Below are 20108 nucleotides of genomic sequence, written 5' to 3'. Positions count from 1 at the left end.
AATCTCTAAATAAAATACTGAAATGCCACAGGGCCCAGCTCATCAGGAATGAGGTGCAACTGCAGAGCTATGTAGGAAGTCCAGCACTGGGAGTGCTGCACGTCAGGATTGAGGGACATCAGCAGACCTGTGAGGGAATCCCAGGAGTGGAATAGCAAGAGCTGCCGCAGGTCAGGGAAATGTTGAGGTATATAGGCAGAGTTGTGTTGGAGGCCCAGAACTGGCTGCAGGTCAGGAGGAAACAAAAGGAAAAGCAATGACAAATAAGCCAGAACACGAGTTGCCAAGACTAATCAGAAATAACATTTTCTTTTAATGTTTTGGTGTGCATTACATGAACTATAATGTTTTGACAGTGTTCTCCCAGGGGAATTCCACTTACAATCCCTGCATGCAGTGTGAGATTTAAGCAACAGCAAAGGTTTCTAATGCATTCCCCCAAACTGTGTGAACGTGAGATTTAGATATACTGTACAGTAATTATGTAATATATTTATATATCTATATATGTTTACATTCAACTCTATATTCAGAGAGGAGACTTGGTCTAATTCCACTTCCTTCCAACATTTTTATCTGCACTCTCCTCCAATTGGCAGGACTATTTAAGGCCCTGATCCTGTACCATAGAAGTTAATGGGAATTTTGCCATTGACTTCAATGGGAGCAGGATCCTAGCTTTAAGTCACCTCTTCCCAATGTAGCAGGCATCTGCTCCCTGTATGAACTCAACCTTTACCTAGGGCAAAGCTCTGCTCCCTATGTAGTGAGTCTCTACTTACATAGAGGAACTCTGCCTTCTGCATAGGAGAATTATGCCCCTATAATTCCCAGGGATGGGTAAACTCCCTGCTTACCTTGGAACTCACTCCCCTATATAGTGGGTCTGTAGAGAAAAATTCAGCCCCTGTAGAGCAGATCCCTGCCCCTACATAGGAAAAAATCTGCCTCTACAATAGGGTATCTTCCCCTAAGTAGGATGTAACACAGCTTCTCTCTGTACAAAGTAGACATTTGTCCGCTCTTAAGAGGCTTTTATGTAGAGCAACTTTGCCCTTATATAGCGGAACTCTTCCTGTATCTAGCCCTCTCTCCTCTTTATTGTGTCACCCAGGCCATATATGGCAGAATGCTGCTCCTACCAAGTGGAATTATGCCCAATATATCAAGAGGTGGGGAACTAAACAAACTGGCCTTCCCTTATAGTTGGGAACAAGACCTTTGTTAGAGACTGAGCCTGGCCTACTCTCCTCCCTGCCCCTAGCTGTAGAGGGACAAACTACCCAACTGCATGGCCCCAGCTGACCCTGTTGCCATAGTTAAGTTGCACTGCTATGGTGATTAAGACCCTTCAGTATTGTAAAAGGGTGGCTTTCCCAGGAGCTGGAGAGCCTGGGCCTAAAACAATCCTGATAATGAGATTCGCCTCACCTGAGGGGAATTGGGTATTCTAATATAAAAGGCGGCAGGCTCCTGGAAGGCTCTGGTTGAGACTGTTAGTGAGGGGGCTGTGCCAGAGGGCTCAGCTTTAGCAGAGTGGTGTGGGGGAGGTGATGATTTTGGCTTTATAGTGGAGACTCATTGGGGGCTGTTTGGGTTATTTTGTGATTAAGGACTCTGAGGTCTGTGTGAGCTTTGTTTGACATTAAACTGGACTGAGAAAGGAGTGGTGTTAGCCCCAACAGAGATGGGGGGGGGAGCTTAAGGGACCTGTAAGAAATTAGGGGCAGGGTGCCTTCAAAGCAACCCCTGGCTGGGATGGAGTGCTGGATAAGTGACTACACCACTGTAAGTATATTTCACAAATCTTCTCCCACTCTGCCCCAGATGGCTCACTTCTGCCCCAAACCACAATGGAACACTAGTGCTAGGGGAATGAAATCTATTCCACACAGCTGGCTTATCTCTGCATGTGTGCCCACTCCTCTGGCCACGGGACTCTCATCCCCTTGCATTGTGAAGTAGGACCGAGTTACCCTGCCAGTGCCCAACAATTTAGTCCCTTTCTTTTTCCCTGTGCCAATCCAACACACATTTCCTGCCTTCTGCAAGAGCTCCTGGTGCTGGGGTGGGAGGGGAATTCCACAGAGACTTTTAAAGCAGCTGTGACATTGTATTTGATATGTATAAACCTGGGCTGAGCCAAGACTTCCCCAAATTATCCAGGACAAACCTGTTCTTTATTTGAAAGACCCAACTGTTCCATGCCTCTTACACCAGGGGGTACCAAGTTCCCAGCCCATCTCCTTGATGTACCAATTCTTCACTTTTGCCCTTCCCTGGCACAGGAGCTCAATTAACTGCCATTTGCTTGGATTGTTTGCAGTGATACCTTTGCTGTGAATCCCCTGGGTGTGGCGTAGAGCTAGGAGGAGTGGAGAGGGTGGGCTAGGAGGAAGATCGGCATACTTCTCAATAAATCTTATGTTTGTATTGTGAAAAATAGATTGCTCTGCTAAGCAAAGATTCTTCATTGGCTACTGTTCCTATGACAAAGACAGGTGGCTTGTAACAAAGGGATTCAAAGCCTCCCAGAGCTGGTTATAAATGAACTACTGCCTGCAGGGCCTATGACACTTGTCTTGAATTGTAGCTGGGGGTTGTCAAGGTTTAATTCTCAGTCCCACACGTCATTTCTCTGGCACTGAGTAGTGTAGAGATGGGGCATGGAGTCTCCTAGTGACTAACACTAGGCTGCCAGGTAGTAAACTGCTGTCTCAGTCCCCTGAGACTGGGATGGGATACTCTAAGGACTTTCACTCTGATGCCAATGCAAGAAACCCAGATTTGATTCCTATTCCTGACCTCTCTTGAAATGTTACAGAGTACTGGTCCTGAGGATTTTAGATCGTTGGGGGCTGGAAGTTCTGCAGGGGTGGGTCCAGCATCCTAGGATTTACTGAGCTGTGTAGTCATGAGGACACTCAGGTTTGCTCCATCCAAGGAGTGCTGTGGTGACCAGGCCTGGGCCTCCCAAAGGATTTGTGAATTGTAGGAGACCTACATTCTGTCTCCACCCTCATCTCTCTCTTGGGTGGGGGGGAGGAGAGCAAGAGATGCAGCAGTGCAGGAAATAGGCTGATCCCGGCCTGCAAGATCAAGTTTGGGATAAAAAACATGAGCACCCTTTAGAGGAGACAGCAGCCACTAGCAGAGAGGACCCCATACACTGCACCACCTGAAGTGTGGGGCAGAGGGAGCTGGTGTTGCTGAAGGGCCAGTAGGACTTGTTTGGGGTTGTAGATGGTGGGTTGACAATGATTCTCCTCTTCCCTTTCCCTCTCTCTCTCCTACTATTTGTAGCTCACAGAGCATCAGGCTTATTCAGCTCCTTGTTCTGGCCCCATCTGCAGGGAGGGCCTCGGGGCTGACCGGAGCGGCGGAGGCGTCGAGGGGGGAGGCCAGCCAGCTGGCGGCAGATCTCATCTGGAGACAAAGAAGAGAGTTGCAGAGAGATATGAGACAGAAAATTAGGGCTTCATTCAACCTCAGTTCATCACATGAACAATTAGCAATACAATCTTGACGTTGTCCATATAAACTTGTGATGGACACTGATTTAAACGGGATAGAGAAATGAATCCTGAAGCCTTTACTCAGAATTCATTCTGGCCTTATGGAGGCACAATTCACACTGACATCACTGGGAGTTTTGCCTGGATAAAGACTGGGCTAGATTCTGCCCTCATTTACACTAATGTAAGTCAGAAGCCACTCTTTTAAACTCAGAGGAGTTACACCAGATTTCCCCTGGTTACCTTTTAGTAAAGACTTGCCCAGTATTTGTAGAGCCTAATCTATTAATCAAGGAACACCATGTAAATTCCAGGTGAAACCAAGTCTTTAAAACCAGTTGCTGGAGCCTGCTTAAACTATTTATTTGGCTACTGATTTGATCCGTTCTCAGTGTTAATACAGAGCTTTGTGGAACTTCAGATCTGGATCATGTGGATTTTGCAGCTGAGTTGCTTCCTATCTTTCTAACTGTTCAGATCCAAGGGTTTGGTTTGGCCTGTCTCCCCTGTCCCCAAATTTTGGGGATGTTTGAGTCTAGATCTGAACTCTCTGCTCTGGCTCATCTCTAGAAGTTAATATTAACTTGGGCAACTTTCTATTAGAGAAGTGACTCTGCAAATCCTCAAATTCCAGCTCCTTCCTTTTGTGTCAATTTCAGCTTGGTTTACAAATCAAGAGGAGTTTTCTAAAAGCTGCTGTCACGTACTCAAAACTGGGACCTGAAAATCCAGGTAAATTCTCTCTGCTTCTTGCATCACTACCAGCATTGGTATTACTACATTGGCCAAACCGGACAGTCTCTACGTAAAAGAATAAATGGACACAAATCAGACGTCAAGAATTATAACATTCAAAAACCAGTTGGAGAACACTTCAATTTCCCTGGTCACTCGATTACAGACCTAAAAGTCGCAATATTACAACAAAAAAACTTCAAAAACAGACTCCGAGAGACTGCTGAATTGGAATTAATTTGCAAAATGGACACCATTAAATTAGGCTTAAATAAAGACTGGGAGTGGATGGGTCATTACACAAAGTAAAACTATTTCCCCATGTTTATTCTCCCCACACACACACACACACACTGTTCCTCACAACTTCTTGTCAACTGCTGCAAATGGAGCATTTTGATTACCACTACAAAAAGTTTTTTTCTCTCCTGCTGGTAATAGCTCACCTTAACTGATCACTCTCGTTAGAGTGTGTATGGTAACACCCATTGTTTCATGTTCTCTGTGTATATATATATCTTCCTACTGTATTTTCCACTGCATGCATCCGATGAAGTGGGTTGTAGCCCACGAAAGTTTATGCTCAAATAAATTTGTTTGTCTCTAAGGTGCCACAAGTATTCTTGTTCTTTTTACCAGCAATAAAGTTTCCCCAGTGGGAAGCCAGCTAATGATTCTACTGATAACGCACAAAGCAGAATAAATTTGCTCTCTCATAGCTTTATGGGCTCTCCAGGATTAACAGCAATAAAAACATGGCTGTTGGGGCTGGTCTACAGGTACTTCTTTTACTGCTTTTACTATATGCATTTAGAAAGAGATATAGTTATATATGTGCTACCCCATAGTATGGACAACACGATACTGGCATAAACAGGAGTAGATTTACCATGAAACAAACTGTGTGGTGGCATGGGGTCCCCAATGACAGGGGGCCACCCCAAATGCCGGACAAATATCTGACAACCTGCCCTCGAGTCCCAGCCGGCGGCAAATCCTGCATGCCGTGGCTGGTGGCCCCACGCTGCTCCTAGAAGCAGCCACCAAGTAGAGAGGTAAAAGGGAAGAGGTTCCATTAGGTCCCATTTTGTAGACTGCACAGTGTAGGTTACAGGGCCAGAAATCCGTAGTACAGGTGGACATGGATTCCCCCTATGATTGCATCTTATAGGGTGGTACAGCCACCCCTGTCAAGAAGCAGGGAGTGAGGGGAGCTCAGGAGGGTTGAAAGTTGAGCCCCAACCTCTTTAAAGGCCAGCCACCTTGTGCCACTGTCCCATCAACCACTAGTTCCCCCAGAGAGAAATGTCACTCGACAGGCACGGTACAGTTTCTTATAAAGGAAAGCATACCTGAACAAGGCTGCCCCCCTTCCCTACAGAGCTCTGCTCTGCTGCTCCTCCACCCAGCCATCACTCACCTTGCATGACTTCATCCTCCTTGCAGACCACACGAGAGCACACCTCCTTGTTTATTATGTACATGCGACGCACACTGAGGGGATGAGAGGCCACCAGAATCATGTCAAGGATGGGAGAGAGAGATTCAGATTCATGAGAACAAAAAATGATATAGGCAATAATCATTCAAACGAGGCAAATCCTGAGTTCCAGACAGTCCTCACTAAGGCAAAACCTCTATTGATGTCAATAAGGCATTTTGCCTGTGTGGGGACTTCAAGATTTGGCCCAATGCTCACAAAACATTTTACAACTTCAAAGAGTTACAAATATATTAAGTATTACACTGCATTAGTTAAGAACCTCAATTACACTCTTAGGATTCACTTCACCCACTTCCCTTCCCTCAGAGGGACTAGAACTTGGGATAGAACCCTTGTGTCTCCCTAGAGCACACACTTTTGGAGCTGGACATGCTCTTTGTGACAGTGACTTGGTTTTTCTCCTAGGGATTGCAGGCTTCTTACCTGGTAACACACAGGTAACTGATACACTGTTTCACAGGTTTGTGAACGGAGTACAGGCGTGTGCAAGGGAACTGCTCCTCACGGCATTCTGGGAACACACACAGATGCAAATGAATGCCAAAGGCCGTTGTGATGTGGACACAAGTTCACTAGGCACTGGACTGCAAGCTTCAATTCATTTTACAAAAGCCTCCAAACTGGGGCTGGATTGGATTTAGTGCTCAAGATACTAAAGGCTCTATACCCCATTTCCTGATATTCTTGAGGTGCTGGGACTGTTTAGAGAAGAGAAACCCTGATAAAGGTGTCATACTAAATAATAAATGGTCTAGAGGATGAGGATAAAGCATTTCTATTCCCCTTAGCTCATAATACAAAAACAAGAGAACTTTCAGTACAGTATACAATGAACCTGTGGAACTCACTAACAGAATAGTACTCAGAGTTTAGAATAATTCTGAATGGACATTTATGCAAATAATAGCATCTGCAGCCATATTATTTAAGATGCAACTTTATAAAGGATATAAAACCTCATGCTTCAGGTTATATCTTGGCCACTTATCTTGTGGGGTCAGGAAGAAACTTCCCTTATGAGCAGATTATTCCATAACTGTCCAGTATGGGGTTACTTGAATATAAAAACAGCCATTCTGGGTCTGACTACTGGTCCATCTAATCCAGTATCCTTTCCTGCGACAGTGACCAATACTGGCACCTCCCTCTGAAGCATCTAGTACTGCCCAAATGGATCTGGTCAGGTCTGGTCTGATCCAATCTGGCTATTTCTATGTTCGAACTGGATAGGAAATAATGCCCTAGAGGTGACAGGCTCCATATCCCCTACTTTGAATCTCAAAACTAAACATACCTGGTATCTCTGTTGTGTTTACAATGGCAGCTGGAGCTAGAAAACAAAGGATTTGTGAATTTTGGATTATTTGCTATGCTTCTAAAATAAACAGTGAAAAGCAGGGGCCCTTAAGTGTAAAGGAAGGAGCATGGGGAATGCCTTACCCAAGGGAGAATAGCTCCTCTCACAAAGCAGTATCCTTTGCCACACTAGTGTCCTGTGGTATGGGCACTGGAACCCCCAGAGGTGGGGCAAAAGGGAGCTCACATTCCTTCTAACAGTGCGGTTGCTCTCCATCCTTGATCAAACCCTGCCTTGGGGTGTCAGCCTTAGGTGCTGACCCAGAGACAGGCCAGAAGAGAGATCAGGTTAATGTCTCCTTCAAAAGACAGACATTTATATTAAAGCAGATGTACCACACCTTGTTGATCTGCTACTATGCCTTCGGTATCAGGCTTTTTCTTTTGGACAAAAAACAAGTGTGTAAAGAAAGAGTAATTTTTGGAGAGTTACAGCTGGAGTTAGGGGCAATGGAGAAAGTGGGACTCTGACTGTGAGGTGAAGGGGATCTCTAGTGGTGATACAGCTGGGAGTAGGGATCAGCAGGGAAAGGAAGGCCCTGAGTGTCAGAAGACTAAACTTACTCAAGTCACCATTGACAGGTTCGATGTCAGGTGTAACTGGAAAAAGAGAGAATGATCTGAAAGATCCTGCTTTGAGTTTTTGGTCCAGCCCCCCTGCTATTCCAGTCCTGAGCTCCCCACACAGCTCTGCCAATGCCCCTCAGTTCTACTCTGCAACCCCCCTGCTATTCCAACCCTTAAGTCTCTCTGTATGCTGGATTTTGTATGATGAGTACCAAAAAGGACTAAGTTTAGACCCAGTAAAAGTCTTTCCGGTTGTGCCCTTAGGTCCTATTTGAATCTAACTCACTGATGGCAAAAAGTTGAAGCCTGCATTCCCCTCCTGAACTGCATCACCACTAATCCACCTCAATCATACACCCTCTATCTATCTGGTGTTCTCTCTGTGGCTATGTCTACATTACGAGTAAGGGGCATAATTCTCAGCTGGCATGTGCATTCTCAAGTTAGCTTGATGAGAGCTAGAGCAGAGTAGCTATGTTAGCACAGGCAGCAGCCGTGGCGGCATGGCTTAGCCCTGCTGAGTACGTGTCCAGAGGTTTCAGGTGGGTTTGTACTTGGCACGGCTAAGCTGTGCTGCCCATGCTACCATGGCTACGCTACTATTTACACTAGCACTAGCTCTCATTGAGCTAATGAGAGTATGTGTACACAAGCTGGTGCTCACACTCCTGGCTTGTAGCGTAAACATAGCCTGATTCTCAATCTTTCTCTAGCATTCCCAAAGTGTTCTTTGCCATGCTATCCAGGTAGTGTGAGCAGTGCTTAATTTGTAATGGAAGAGGTTCTGGGGCTCAAGCAATTTGTTTTGCTTTCATAACTGACATGGCAAGCCCAGAGGTGCTGGGGCTATGAACTACCACGCCTAGAAGTACTGGGCGTGAGGGGATAATTAGAAACAGTGAGATCCTTCTAGAAGAGACCCTCAGTCCCCAGCCCTCTCTTTGTTATATTATTATATAATTATTATTTATTCTAACTGTGGACTTTTCACTATGAATGTGCTGTAGGTTTTCTTCTGTTCCAGTACCTTGGGAAGTGCTGCAGGGGGAGAGGCGGGTATTTCAGTGGGGCCCCAAGATGATCAGGGAAGGACTCTTCCTGATCTTCTTTGAACAGGCATTCCAGAGCCTTGGCCCTGCTGTCATGGCTTTTCCTCTGGCTCTTACGAAGGTTTACACTTGGGCTTGGTTAACCATAGTGGGCCAGATGATTCTAGCTGCCATGATGGGCCCCTAAGATAGCGTGAGCCTATCCAGTAAATATTCACACGGCGCCTCTTCCCACCTCTATCCACCCCCTCCTGGGACTTGGGACGCTCACTGGAAGCCTTCAATCTCATAGCAGTGTGTTTTGCATGCAAAAACTGAACTATTACTAATCTTGCTCTGACCACCCATCTTGGGAGAAAGGCCTCCATATCTCCCCTACCCTGGGCACTGATTTTTCTGCCTCCATTGGCCTGGGATTGGCTAGAGAACACATCAGGGGGATATTCCTAAAGGAATTAATAATATGTCCATCTCTGTTTACTTCTTCTCCCTTCACCCCCCTTACAGCTTGCTTATTACTAGCCCTCCCCATTGCCCAATATCTGTCCCGTGGAATCCCTAGAAGGGCCACTAGCTGTCAGCAAACATGCATGTAATTTGAGTCAGTGCTGCCCAGACGTGTCAGTGAACCCCTCCAAATCCTCTGCTATTTCACGAGAAGTCTCTTCCCCCCTGCCACCACACCAGGAAGTTCAGCTCAGGGCCTGAGCTTCACATTTCACTGCTTCTTATAATGCACCTATCCCCAGAGGATCAAGGTGCCCTGTGCACATAGGTTAGTTCAAGTGTAAAACAGCCATTTCCTATAGACCAGGACGCCTCTATCCCAAACTAACCTCCCTGTGAGGAGTGCAGAGAGAACCCCAGCAACAGCAGGGAACTCCAGGGTTGTACTGTAAAGGACACTGTAAAGGCACAGGTGGGCCATCAACAAACGCCATTTCTAAACCCCTACTGAACTCTGGATCCAGATCCTGACTTCTCAGCTCTGGCCCATCTTGGGTGGCCATGCTGGAGGGAGAGATGTCGGAGGTGAGGAGCTGCCCTGCTCGGGGTTCCTGCAGCACTCTTCTTTGGGATGGACAGCTAGGGAGTTCAGGGTGAACTGGGTTGAATCTAGCCCAAACTGCAGAGAGGTGTAAAGCTGGACAAGTGGAGTGTGGATGTGATGTGCTCCCAATCCTGTTCCCTACACAGAAGTTTGGTGGCCACATTCTGCAAGAGTCACAGCTTCCAAGAAGCCTTTGAGGGTAGAATGTGTTGCAGGAGTGTAGCTGTGAGATGACTAAGGATGGTTGGCTAAGGCAAGGTCTGCCTTGGAGAGGAGAGGGCATAGTCATGTGGCACCTTATGTTTTCAAAGCACTGTACAAACATTAACTCATTTATCCTCTCAACTCTCCTTGGAGGTAGGTAACTATCATAATCCCACTTACAGAGGGGAAAACTGAGGCAAAGAGAGAGAATGTGACTTGCTCAAAACTACACAGTGAGTCAGTGGTAAAGCCAGGAGCAGAATCCAGGTCTCCTGACATATAGCCCACTGTTCTCACCATTAGACCTTGCTCTCCTTATATACCAAATGTTCCACACTTGGGTACCACTGAGGTAGCAGTAAGGTTTCTCTAATTTCCCACTGTTACAGAGTGACTCAGTGTTAGGTTCTCAGATTCCAAGATCCTCCTTGTCTCTCACTATCCTTTGCTATAAAGCATCAATTCACAAACAAATCCCAGTGCACACAAAGAAATACATGCACTCAGAACCATAATAAATAATAATGAATTCTTGAAGCACTCTAAAGCGCTTTGCAGATTGGTACATACAGAGCTTATTTACTCAGCACTGAAACACACCCACATCTCTGGTTCTTCCCTGCCTCTTGTCCTGCACCTCCATGCCATGTCCATATCTTGGAGTTCCTTCCTCCATAACATCTTAAGATCTATTCTTTTCCCTCTGTTCACACAGCTAAAGTTCTCATCCAGGGCCTCATCTTCTCCCATCTTGATTTCTGCAATCTCTGAATCCCTGACATCCATACCACCCCTCTCCTGTCCATTCAACCCCAGCTGCAAAGAGCTTTGCTTGTCACTCTCACTACATCAGTCCCCTCTACAGGCACCTCCTTCTCCATTACATCAGGTTCATGTCCTCACCTTTAAAGGTCCTTCAGAATTCTACCTCCCTATATTTATGTGGTTTTGTCTCTTACTGCATTGCCTCACTCTACTGTGCCAGTGATGCCAGCCTCAATCACCCACTTTAGGTGCTTCTCCCACAGACTTTTTTGAGCTTTCTTCCATGCTACTCCCTCCACAGGGAATGCTTTTGCCCAGCTATTCTATAAAGCCATGACCCTGTTCTCCTTTAAATTCTTCCTAGAGATCCACTTTCATCATAATGCTTACAGTAAATTGCTAAATAGTAGTGACTGGGTAGAGAGCCCATGGGGATTGCTGAGATCAATTTATTTGTATCTGTGCGTGTATCTGTGTGTATATACACACAGATATAAATACACACATACATATATCTACACACATCCTAATATCTATTAGTGACTGAAAACCTGCTAATTGGGCACCTAGCTAGTCTTTGTAACTACTATCACTGTTATCCTTGTCCCTTGTCTTGGCTTAAATTATATTGAAAGTTCTTTGGGATAGTGACTATCTCTTACTATGTGTGTGTGAATACACCTAGTGCAATGAGATATCAAACCCGAATGGGGTCTTTGAGTGCTACCATAATACAAATGATTAATAAAAACCACCATGTCTGGGGTAGAACATGACAGCTGTTTAACATTGCATAACTGCACTACACAACAGCTGAGGCCAGGAAATGAAGAACTGAATAGCAGTGAGATGGAATATGATTATCCAGGACATTAGGACCAACACACCTATCCCTGCACAAAGTACCATCAGATTTTTAACAACCTTGAGTGATTGGTGTGCCTATTTTAGGCTTCATATAAAGGAGAAAACCTCCAGAATCTTAATACCCCCTAGCATCATACTGGGGCATTGGGATTAGCACTTCCTACTGAGTAACCAGCACCTTGCTTTTCTTTCAGCCTGTATACATGCACGCATGCATGCACACAAACACACACACACAGAGAACAGACAGCAAGACTTACTTGTTGGGACTTCCTGACAGTTGACCATCAGTAGAAACCAGTCTGCAAGATAAGGTAGGAGAGGGAGAGTGGGGAAAAGAAAGAAGGGGGGTTACCATAAACTGGAGTCTATATAATTACAATGAATAATAATACTGTCATGAACTAGCTAATGTATGTACAGGAGACCATTGCCCTCTACTGGATGGAATGAGAACTGCTCGGCTCTAATCTTGGGATCTATACTGCTAATAGATAAAGGAGATTGCCCTTTAGTTTAAGAAGTTTTAGAGCAAGAGCTCTACCATACACATCTGAGTGGGCACAACTGGGAGTGGGCAGTAACAGCTGTGGAGTTGCAAAGGGCCACAGATTTGTTCCTAGACTTTGCATTTCCGCAGCACCATTTTCAAACTTTGTTGTATTTTACAAACATTGGCAAATTAAGCTTCACAGTCCCCCTCTGAGGTAGGTTAAGTATCACACTGCCTATTGCACAGGACAGGGAACTGAGGCACTGAGTGAGGAAGTGACTTACCCGAGGTCCCAGAGCCACAGTAAGGAACAGAAGGCAGGTCTCCTGGTACCCAGTCAACAGCTATAACCACCAGACTATCTTTCCCCTCTGTTATGGAGCACCTCACATTCCCTGACAATAGGCTGGAAGATCATTTACATGCATGTATATTATACGGTGAGAAAAAGGGACAGGCAGAGAGCAATGGAGGCCACTTGTGCAGTCAGTGTAACAGAGGAGATATAAAAACTGAGTTCCACTGTTCACTTTCAAAATGCCAATGGCAAGAGAGCTGCTTCTTTAAGCAGCTCGAAACAGGTAAAAGTTTTCTGCTAAACAAGGGAGGAAGAAAACATCTGCATAACTGTGTGTGTCGGGGGGGGGGAGACTTGGTAGGAAAAGGCTGGTGATTCAGGGTAGTGCAGAGCAAATTAGAACTAGGACAGATGTAGGAATGACCCACTGTATAGTATACCCCACTGGCCCCGTCAAAGTGTGCCCTATACACTATACCCTTGAGCATTCCACCAAAGTTATCACTGAAGTCACTGGGAGCATTGCCTGAGTAAGGACTACAGGATTGGGGACTGAGAGCCCTATTTATCTCTTACTTCAGTAATAGTTACTTGTACTCTGCAGGGGGAGAATTGGGCCTGTGGGCATAATTTCACTCTGCCGAATTTCAAGAGTTCTCTCAGGACCCTCTGTGTCCAGTGGAGTCCCCAGCAATGGCTGTGCAGCTATCCACCTTCACTGGCCACTGATCCAGGAAGTGCCAGATATTACACACATCATCCAGGCACAATAACCCACTGCTTCTCAAAGCTGTTCCTACTCTGGTCCATCTCTTAATGGTAACATGCAAAGGGGGGGAAATGAAGTTGTGCCCTTTTTTCTCTTTTTGTGATGCAGGTCTGAAACGAGTCTGCTTATTTTCTACATTAGAAATTCACTTCTTATCTAGCCTTTCATCTCCAGAAGAATAAGGATAACTAGAAAATTGGTCTGATAATAAAATCCAAGTAACTAAGAGCAGCTGTTTAATTTGTTTGCTTGTATTAACACTTACTTAATTCAAACACTTAGGAGGAAAGCACTCATTGTTAAAGATGTGGCACCCTCACCCCCTAGGAGGGTGAAAATGCCCCACTCCAGTTATCTAAGGGCTTGTCTACATCACAAAGTTGCAGCGCTGGTGAGGGGGTTACAGCGCTGCAACTTAGGAGGTGTACACATCTGCAGGGCATCACCAGCGCTACAACTCCCTGTTTGCAGTGCTGGCCGTACTCCCGTTTTGTCTCGGGTGTAGAGGATCCAGCGCTGGTGATCCAGCGCTGGTAATCAAGTGTAGACATTTACCAGCGCTTTTCTTGACCTCCGTGGAACAAGCAGGTATCCCAGCATACCTGAGGAAGCCTCTGGTAATCAAGCAGGTCTCCTTCCCCGGTTTGCTCTCGCGTTCCCCAAACCCCCGAGCAAGCAGGTCTCCTTCCCTGCGGTTTGCAGGGGGGTTCGGGGAATGCGAGAGCAAACCGTGGCGAACCTGGTCTCCTTCTCCGGTTTGCTCTCGCATTCCCCGAACCCCCGTGCAAGCAGGTCTCCTTCCCTGCGGTTTGCAGGGGGGTTCGGGGAACGCGAGAGCAAACCGCGGCGAAGCTGGTCTCCTTCCCCGGTTTGCTCTCGCGTTCCCCGAACCCCCCTTGAAGCCGCCCAACAGCGCTGCAGTGTGGCCACATCTAACACCACTTGCAGCGCTGGTTGCTGTAAGTGTGGCCACTCTGCAGCGCTGGCCCTATACAGCTGTACTAATACAGCTGTAACAACCAGCGCTGCAAAATTGTACATGTAGACATACCCTAAATCTCCAACTAGCCCTTCAACAAAACAAAGAGAAACCAACCTGGACAGTCCTGATATTTCTAAGAGCTTGTCTACATTTGAAATGCTTCAGAGGCACTTTCTGCGTGATGCCGCTGTAGCACTTCAGTGTAAACACTACCTAACCGGACAGGAGAGGTTATTTCACTGGCATAGGTTATGCACCTCTCTGAGGCCACGTCTAGACTAGATATTAAAATCGATTTTAGATACGCAACTTCAGCTATGGGAATAACGTAGCTGAAGTCGAATTTCTAAAATCGAGGTACTCACCCGTCTGGACGGCGCTGCATCGATGTCCGCAGGTCTCCGTGTCGATTCCGGAACTCCGTTCGGGTTGATGGAGTTCCGGAATCGATGTAAGCGCACTCGGGGATCGATACATCGCATCCAGACTAGACGCGATATATCGATCCCCGAGCAATCAATTTTAACCCGCCGATGCCGCGGGTTGGTCTGGATTAGGACTGAGAAGCAGCAGCTAGGTCAGTGGAAGAATTCTTCTGTCAACGTAGTGCTGGTTACAACAGGGGTTGGGTCAGCTTAACTACACCACTCACGATGTGGATTTTTCACACCCCTGAGTAACGTAGCTGGGTTGACCTAACTTTTCAGTGTTGACCTGGCCTGGGGTAAAAAACAAGGAGGAAAAAACCCTTTTAAGCCTTGTTTGTGCATCATAAAAACACCAGAAAGGACATAACCTCTTTTTTTTTTTTACTTTGCAGGTCACCTTTAAGATCAAGATTGTGCCAGGGCTGCCTCTCCTCCCTGCTTGTCAGTCACCAGTTCATATTTGCTCTGTGATAGCTACAGTACCTGCTTATGGGCAAAATTACTATTAGGATCAGAAACAAGCCAGATCCAAACGGCCACAGAATAATGGGGATGTCCCTCTCTTGATCCAAACATTTCAGCACAGGCTGATCTCTAATGATGGAAGAATGGAATAAACTTGCTTTAATGTAAAGGGTGCAGCTGTCAGGCTACATCTTCTATTCGATACCTATCCCCTGGTTCTCTCTTTCCTTGGGTACAGACCTCTCTATCCATTAAGATGGAATCATCCCTCATTCTCTTCTCCACTCTCTCCAGCTTACTCTTCAGTTTGGTGCTGCCTTCTCTGATTTTGTGACATCTGCAAATTTAATCCCACCTAAATTTATGCCAAAGAAACTCAGAGCACAGACAGACATGAAGCAGCAGGTGGAGAGAAGCTTGGAATCCTGAGCTCAACTGGTCAGAAAAGCCAATGAGGCCAGGAATGGGGAACAACCATCAGGAAGCATCAGCGCTTGAAGACTGATAGATTTTTTTCACCACTGTGACAGAACAAGTTCCACAGACCAGCTGGAAGTGCTCTGCATATCCGGTCTGAGACGCTGCCCCAGGCAGTGTCTGGGAGACCAGGGTTCCAACTGTCTGCTGCCCCCATCGTATCCAGCTGAGAATACATTGTGCTCCCCCCTGAGCACACTATAGCTACACCTTTTTCTAAACATTGGTCTTAAGCCACCTCTCACATACATCTATGTCACGCCTGTGTAACTCATTGACTCCAACGAGCCGCTCTTGATTTACACCGGTTTCAGAGGAGGCTCATAATATTTAGAGGAGCTGTTCACTGACGACTCCATCTCTGCTTGGCAACTCCAACCTGTTTCCACGCATCCCACCAACCACGCAGAACCAAGGGAAATGGCAGCTATGCGTGGAAGGGGAACAATTTGCAAACATGCATCTCTTCTCCATTCAGTCTCTGAACCTCTCTCTGCTCCTATCCTTGCTGCTTAGGAGAAGGAGAACATATGGGCACTGATCATTGCTTTTCAAACTTCCGTCCAGCATTCTCTCCATCCTCTCCTGCACTCTCCCCTTGTTCTTTCCTTGTCACTCTCCATCTGTTTTTGTGTGTGTCCTTCCCCTCTTGTCACTGAACAGTGGTCTCTGTGTGAGCCTCCACAGGGCAAAGAAAGGGGAGAGAGCCCTGATGTGGCTCCCATAGGGTGGTGACTCACCAGCTGGGAGGACAGAGAGGGCTATGATGCACAGCAGAGCACGGGCTCCAAAAGTCATCATCCCTACAAAGTGAAAGAGAGAGAGGTCAGATGAGAGTCTGGCACAAACTGCACCAGGAACAGGGAGACCTTCCCCCTGCAGGCCAGACACTGTCCTCACCCACTGACTGCAAATCCCTCTCCCAGACGCAGTCCTTCTCCTCATCCTCTCTCCCTCCATCTATCTCCCTCCTGCTCTGTCATTGCCATTCTTGAGCTCCTTCTCCATACATTTTGGACTGGAGATAGCATCCTGTCTGCCTTTGTTCTTTTTCCTTCCACCTCCCCTCTCAATTCGTTTTCTCTCTCCCTCCATTCGTTCTCTCTCCCCATCCATCCACCCCAAACATTCATCCCCTCTTCTTCTCTTTTTCTCACCCATTTGCTCATGGTACTGCCTGGAATCCTTAGAAAAGTTTCCCATCATTATCCCCCTCCTTCCCCTTCTCTCTGGAACTTATTCTGTGGGGTGTTGGGGAAAGGGATAGCGTCTCCTTCACTCACTGTTGTCCACGATCTCCACTCTCTTCAGCTGCAGACGCTGTCTCTTCCCCCTTTGGCTGGTCCTCTACTTTGGCTGGAGTGTGAGGCACACTCAGCCACTCCCAGAAAATGTTCCACTTTTGGTTGTCTTCAAAATACGATTTTAGCAAAAAACCAGAGAGAAGTAGCAGGATTTGGTGGTATAATGCGGATGGAATGAGAGGGAGGGGGGTGAGGAGAAGCAGCCCACACCCTCATTCCAGTTTATTATGATCCAAAAAGAGCCAGCTCCTCCTGTTCCCTCTGGATGGGCCAGTGCCAGGGATGGATTCCCAGTATCTATGTCACACACGTGTGTCCTGTTTCACTCTGCCATCCAGTGCAGAAACGCTCTCTCCCTCTCATCCGCTGCCTGCTCTCTCCTGGGTCTCTCCCTTTCTCTTTCACTCACTCAGCCATTTGCTTTTACCCCATTGCTTTAGGTCATGGCTACAATGTAAGCTCTTCCAGTGCAGGGGTTCGCAAACTTCATTGCACTGTGATCCCTTTCTGACAACAACAATTATTACACGACCCCAGGACATGGGACCGAAGCCTGGGCACGGGGACTGAAGCCTGAGATCAGCTCGAGACCCCCTGGCCTGGGCAGGGAGCCAAAGATGAAGCCTGAGCCCCGCCACCCCATGCGGGGGCGGGGGGGGCGCAAAGCTGACTCCCAAGGGTTTCAGCGCTGGGTGGGGGTGCTGAAGCTGAAGCCCTTGAGCTTCAACCCTGGGCGCTGGGGCTTAGGCTTTGGCTTCAGCTCCGGGCCCCAGCAAGTTTAACACCAGCCCTGGTGATCCCATTTAAATGGGCGAATGACCCACTTTGGGGTCCCAACCCACAGTTTGAGAACAGCTGCTCTAATGTAACCACTCTAAGGTGATGGGAGAGAGCTCTCCCATCAGCTTAACTACACCAACCCCGTGAGTGGCGGTAGCTATGTTGGTGGCAGAAGCTCTCCTGCAGACATAGCACTGTCTTACATCAATCTTTAGGTCATGTAACTTATGTCGCTCAAGGGAGTAGCTTTTTCATACCACCGAATGACATAAGTTATAGCACAGTTAGTGTAAACATAGCCTTAGTTTCTTTCTCGCCCATCCTATCTTCCTGCTATTCTCTCATGCACTGAAGCACTGCCAGGACACACCTGGATTTCCCTAACGAATGTTTAACTTTTATTAAAAACTCCAGAGCTTAGAAATCGCAAGAGTCATTCTCCCCATGCTAGAGGAATGCACTCTTCTCACTACCTGTCCATAAACTGCTCTGCTCTGTCACCAGACAAATTAACGAAAAAGCACAGGTGTGGCTGCAACACTGTACCTGCTGTTGTCTGCTCTCAGGCGCTCCTAGGTAATGGGAAGCACCAGGGCCCTGGGTTCTTATTCAATCATCTGCCATATTCTCAGAGTTGATTTACTAGTGTCAAATATATCCCTGTAGAAAGCACATATCCATCACCATCTCTTTGTTTTTCTCTCTCTGTTTTTCTCTCTCTCCATTTTCCTGTTACTCTCTCTTTCTCTCAGAGGATTGTAGGGGTGAGGCTGAGAGTGGCAGTGGTGGATTAGCACTGGACCGATGGAGCCTGTGCCCTGGCCAACTGGGGGGCCCTGGAAAAAGATCTGCCATTGGGTGGTGGAAGCACAGAGCCCCTGGCAGAGGCACTGGGTTGGTGGGGTAGGGGAAGCCCCAACACCCCAAACCAGGTAGCAGCACCAGGGAGGGTGGGGGAATCCCCCGTGCCCTGACCCTGTTCCTGGCAGAAGCCCTGGGAGGCATGGGGGAAGCCTCTCTGCCCCAACCCCAGTTCCCCGACTCTTGCTCCCTGCCACGACCTCAGGGTTGTGGGAGCTGTCACTCCCTGCTGCGGCGCCAGGGCCATGGCAGGGAGAACAGAGCTTCTACAGTCTCAGAGGGGCAGAAAGGAGCAAATGGATTGCTGGCCACAGTGTGTGTTTGGGGGGGTGGAACGGGTGGGGCTGTGGGTGGAACAGGTGTGGGGCTGCAGGTGGAAGTGGCAGAACAGGATGGGGCCATGGGCAAGGCTGCAGGTGGAATGGGGGTGGGAGTGAAGGCAGAAGGGGTGGGGAGGGCCCCCAATTTGCTCTGGCCCTAGGCCCCAAAAAATCTTAATCCGCCTCTGGAGAGTGGGTGTGCTTTGCTGTTCTTTCTATGTTCTTTCTGCTGGGGACATGGGGTTTTGGTTTTTTGTGTTTTAGTTTTGGAGTTTGGGATTTAATTTCAGGACTTCTTTTGTTTTAGCAGGCTTCTGTCTCCTCTCTGGACTTGGGGGACAGAGACCTCCATTTGTTGCAGATGCTGAGGGTTTAACACATGGCCCTGGGTTGTGGATTTTACCTCCAGACTCTACCAACGGGCGGAAATGTGTTCTAGCTGAGGGGAAGGTGATTGGGTTTAAAAATGTGATGTACACCTTCCTCATGAGTACGGTTGTTGTTGTGTTTGTTGCCTCGCTTAGCCTTGTTGAGCAGGTGGATATGGAGGGGATTGTTGTGCAAAGTGTTTTTGTCCCTGTTTTGCTGCTCCCAACACCTGCTGTTAAAGTCACTGTCTCTAATATTCCTCCTTTTTAGGAAATAAGCAGTTGGCTAGAGACCTGGATAGTTATGGTAAGATCACTAGCCATATCAGGAGAATTAATTTGGGCTGCAAAGTCCCGGAGGCTCAGCATGTCTTGTGCTTTCATAGGCAGGAACAAGAGCAAACTATCCCACTGCGTAGGATAGATAGGAAGTATGGCATGAGACCACACTGGTTTAACCAGCAGATCTTCAATGATCTGAAACTCAAAAAAGAGTCCTACAAAAAGTGGAAAGTAGGTCAAATTACAAAAGATGAATATAAAAAAAAAACACAAGTATGTAGGGACAAAATTCGAAAGGCCTAGGCACAAAACAAGATCACATTTTCTAGAGACATAAAGGGTAACAAGAAAACATTCTACAAATACATTAGAAGCAAAAGGAAGACCAAGGACAGGGTCGGACCATTACTCAATGAAGAGAGAAAAACAATAACAGAAAATGTGGAAATGGCAGCAATGCTAAATTACTTTTTTGTTTCTGTTTTCATCAACAAGTTTAGTAGCAATTGGACATCTAACTTAATGAATGCCAGTGAAAATGAGGTAGGATCAGAAGCCACAATAGGGAAAGAACAAATAAAAAATTACTTAGACAAGTTAGATTCCTTCAAGTTGGCAGGGCCTCATGAAATACATCTTAAGCCTCGTCCAGACTAGGGGAGGAAAAT

The 20108-nt window shown here is 46.9% G+C and overlaps 1 protein-coding gene across 2 annotated transcripts; it reads right to left on the bottom strand.

Annotated features, from left to right (window-relative positions):
- Positions 1-290: 290 nt before the first annotated feature.
- On the bottom strand, positions 291-16979 carry MFAP5 (microfibril associated protein 5). Of its 2 annotated transcripts, none has more exons than XM_030538019.1 (8): positions 16809-16979; positions 16266-16328; positions 11874-11915; positions 7675-7710; positions 7049-7084; positions 6178-6265; positions 5671-5744; positions 291-3426 (listed from the first exon to the last, which is right to left on the bottom strand). In XM_030538019.1, the coding sequence occupies exons 2-8, from the start codon at positions 16324-16326 to the stop codon at positions 3305-3307; spliced, it is 459 nt and encodes a 152-aa protein (XP_030393879.1). In that variant the 5' UTR covers positions 16327-16328; positions 16809-16979; the 3' UTR covers positions 291-3304. The 2 variants fall into 2 exon arrangements, with proteins under 2 accessions (XP_030393879.1, XP_030393871.1); XM_030538011.1 differs by lacking the exon at positions 16809-16979 and adding an exon at positions 16683-16768.
- Between the last annotated feature and the right edge of the window lie 3129 nt (positions 16980-20108).

The sequence above is a fragment of the Gopherus evgoodei genome, chromosome 1, assembly GCF_007399415.2.
Source record: "Gopherus evgoodei ecotype Sinaloan lineage chromosome 1, rGopEvg1_v1.p, whole genome shotgun sequence".
Classification (NCBI taxonomy): Eukaryota; Metazoa; Chordata; order Testudines; family Testudinidae; genus Gopherus; species Gopherus evgoodei.
Note: the sequence above shows the minus strand (reverse complement) of the source record. Positions and strands in the feature narration are given on the sequence as shown.

Excerpts from the sequence above, each read along its gene's own strand:
- MFAP5 (XM_030538011.1), bottom strand. The coding sequence starts at position 16,731 with ATGATGGGAAACTTTTCTAAGGATTCCAGGCAGTACCATGAGCAAATG. Across the intron at positions 11,916-16,265 it reads CCTCTCTGTCCTCCCAGCTG|ACTGGTTTCTACTGATGGTC; the intron begins GTGAGTCACCAC and ends CTTATCTTGCAG. Across the intron at positions 7,711-11,873 it reads CTGTCAGGAAGTCCCAACAA|TTACACCTGACATCGAACCT; the intron begins GTAAGTCTTGCT and ends CTCTTTTTCCAG.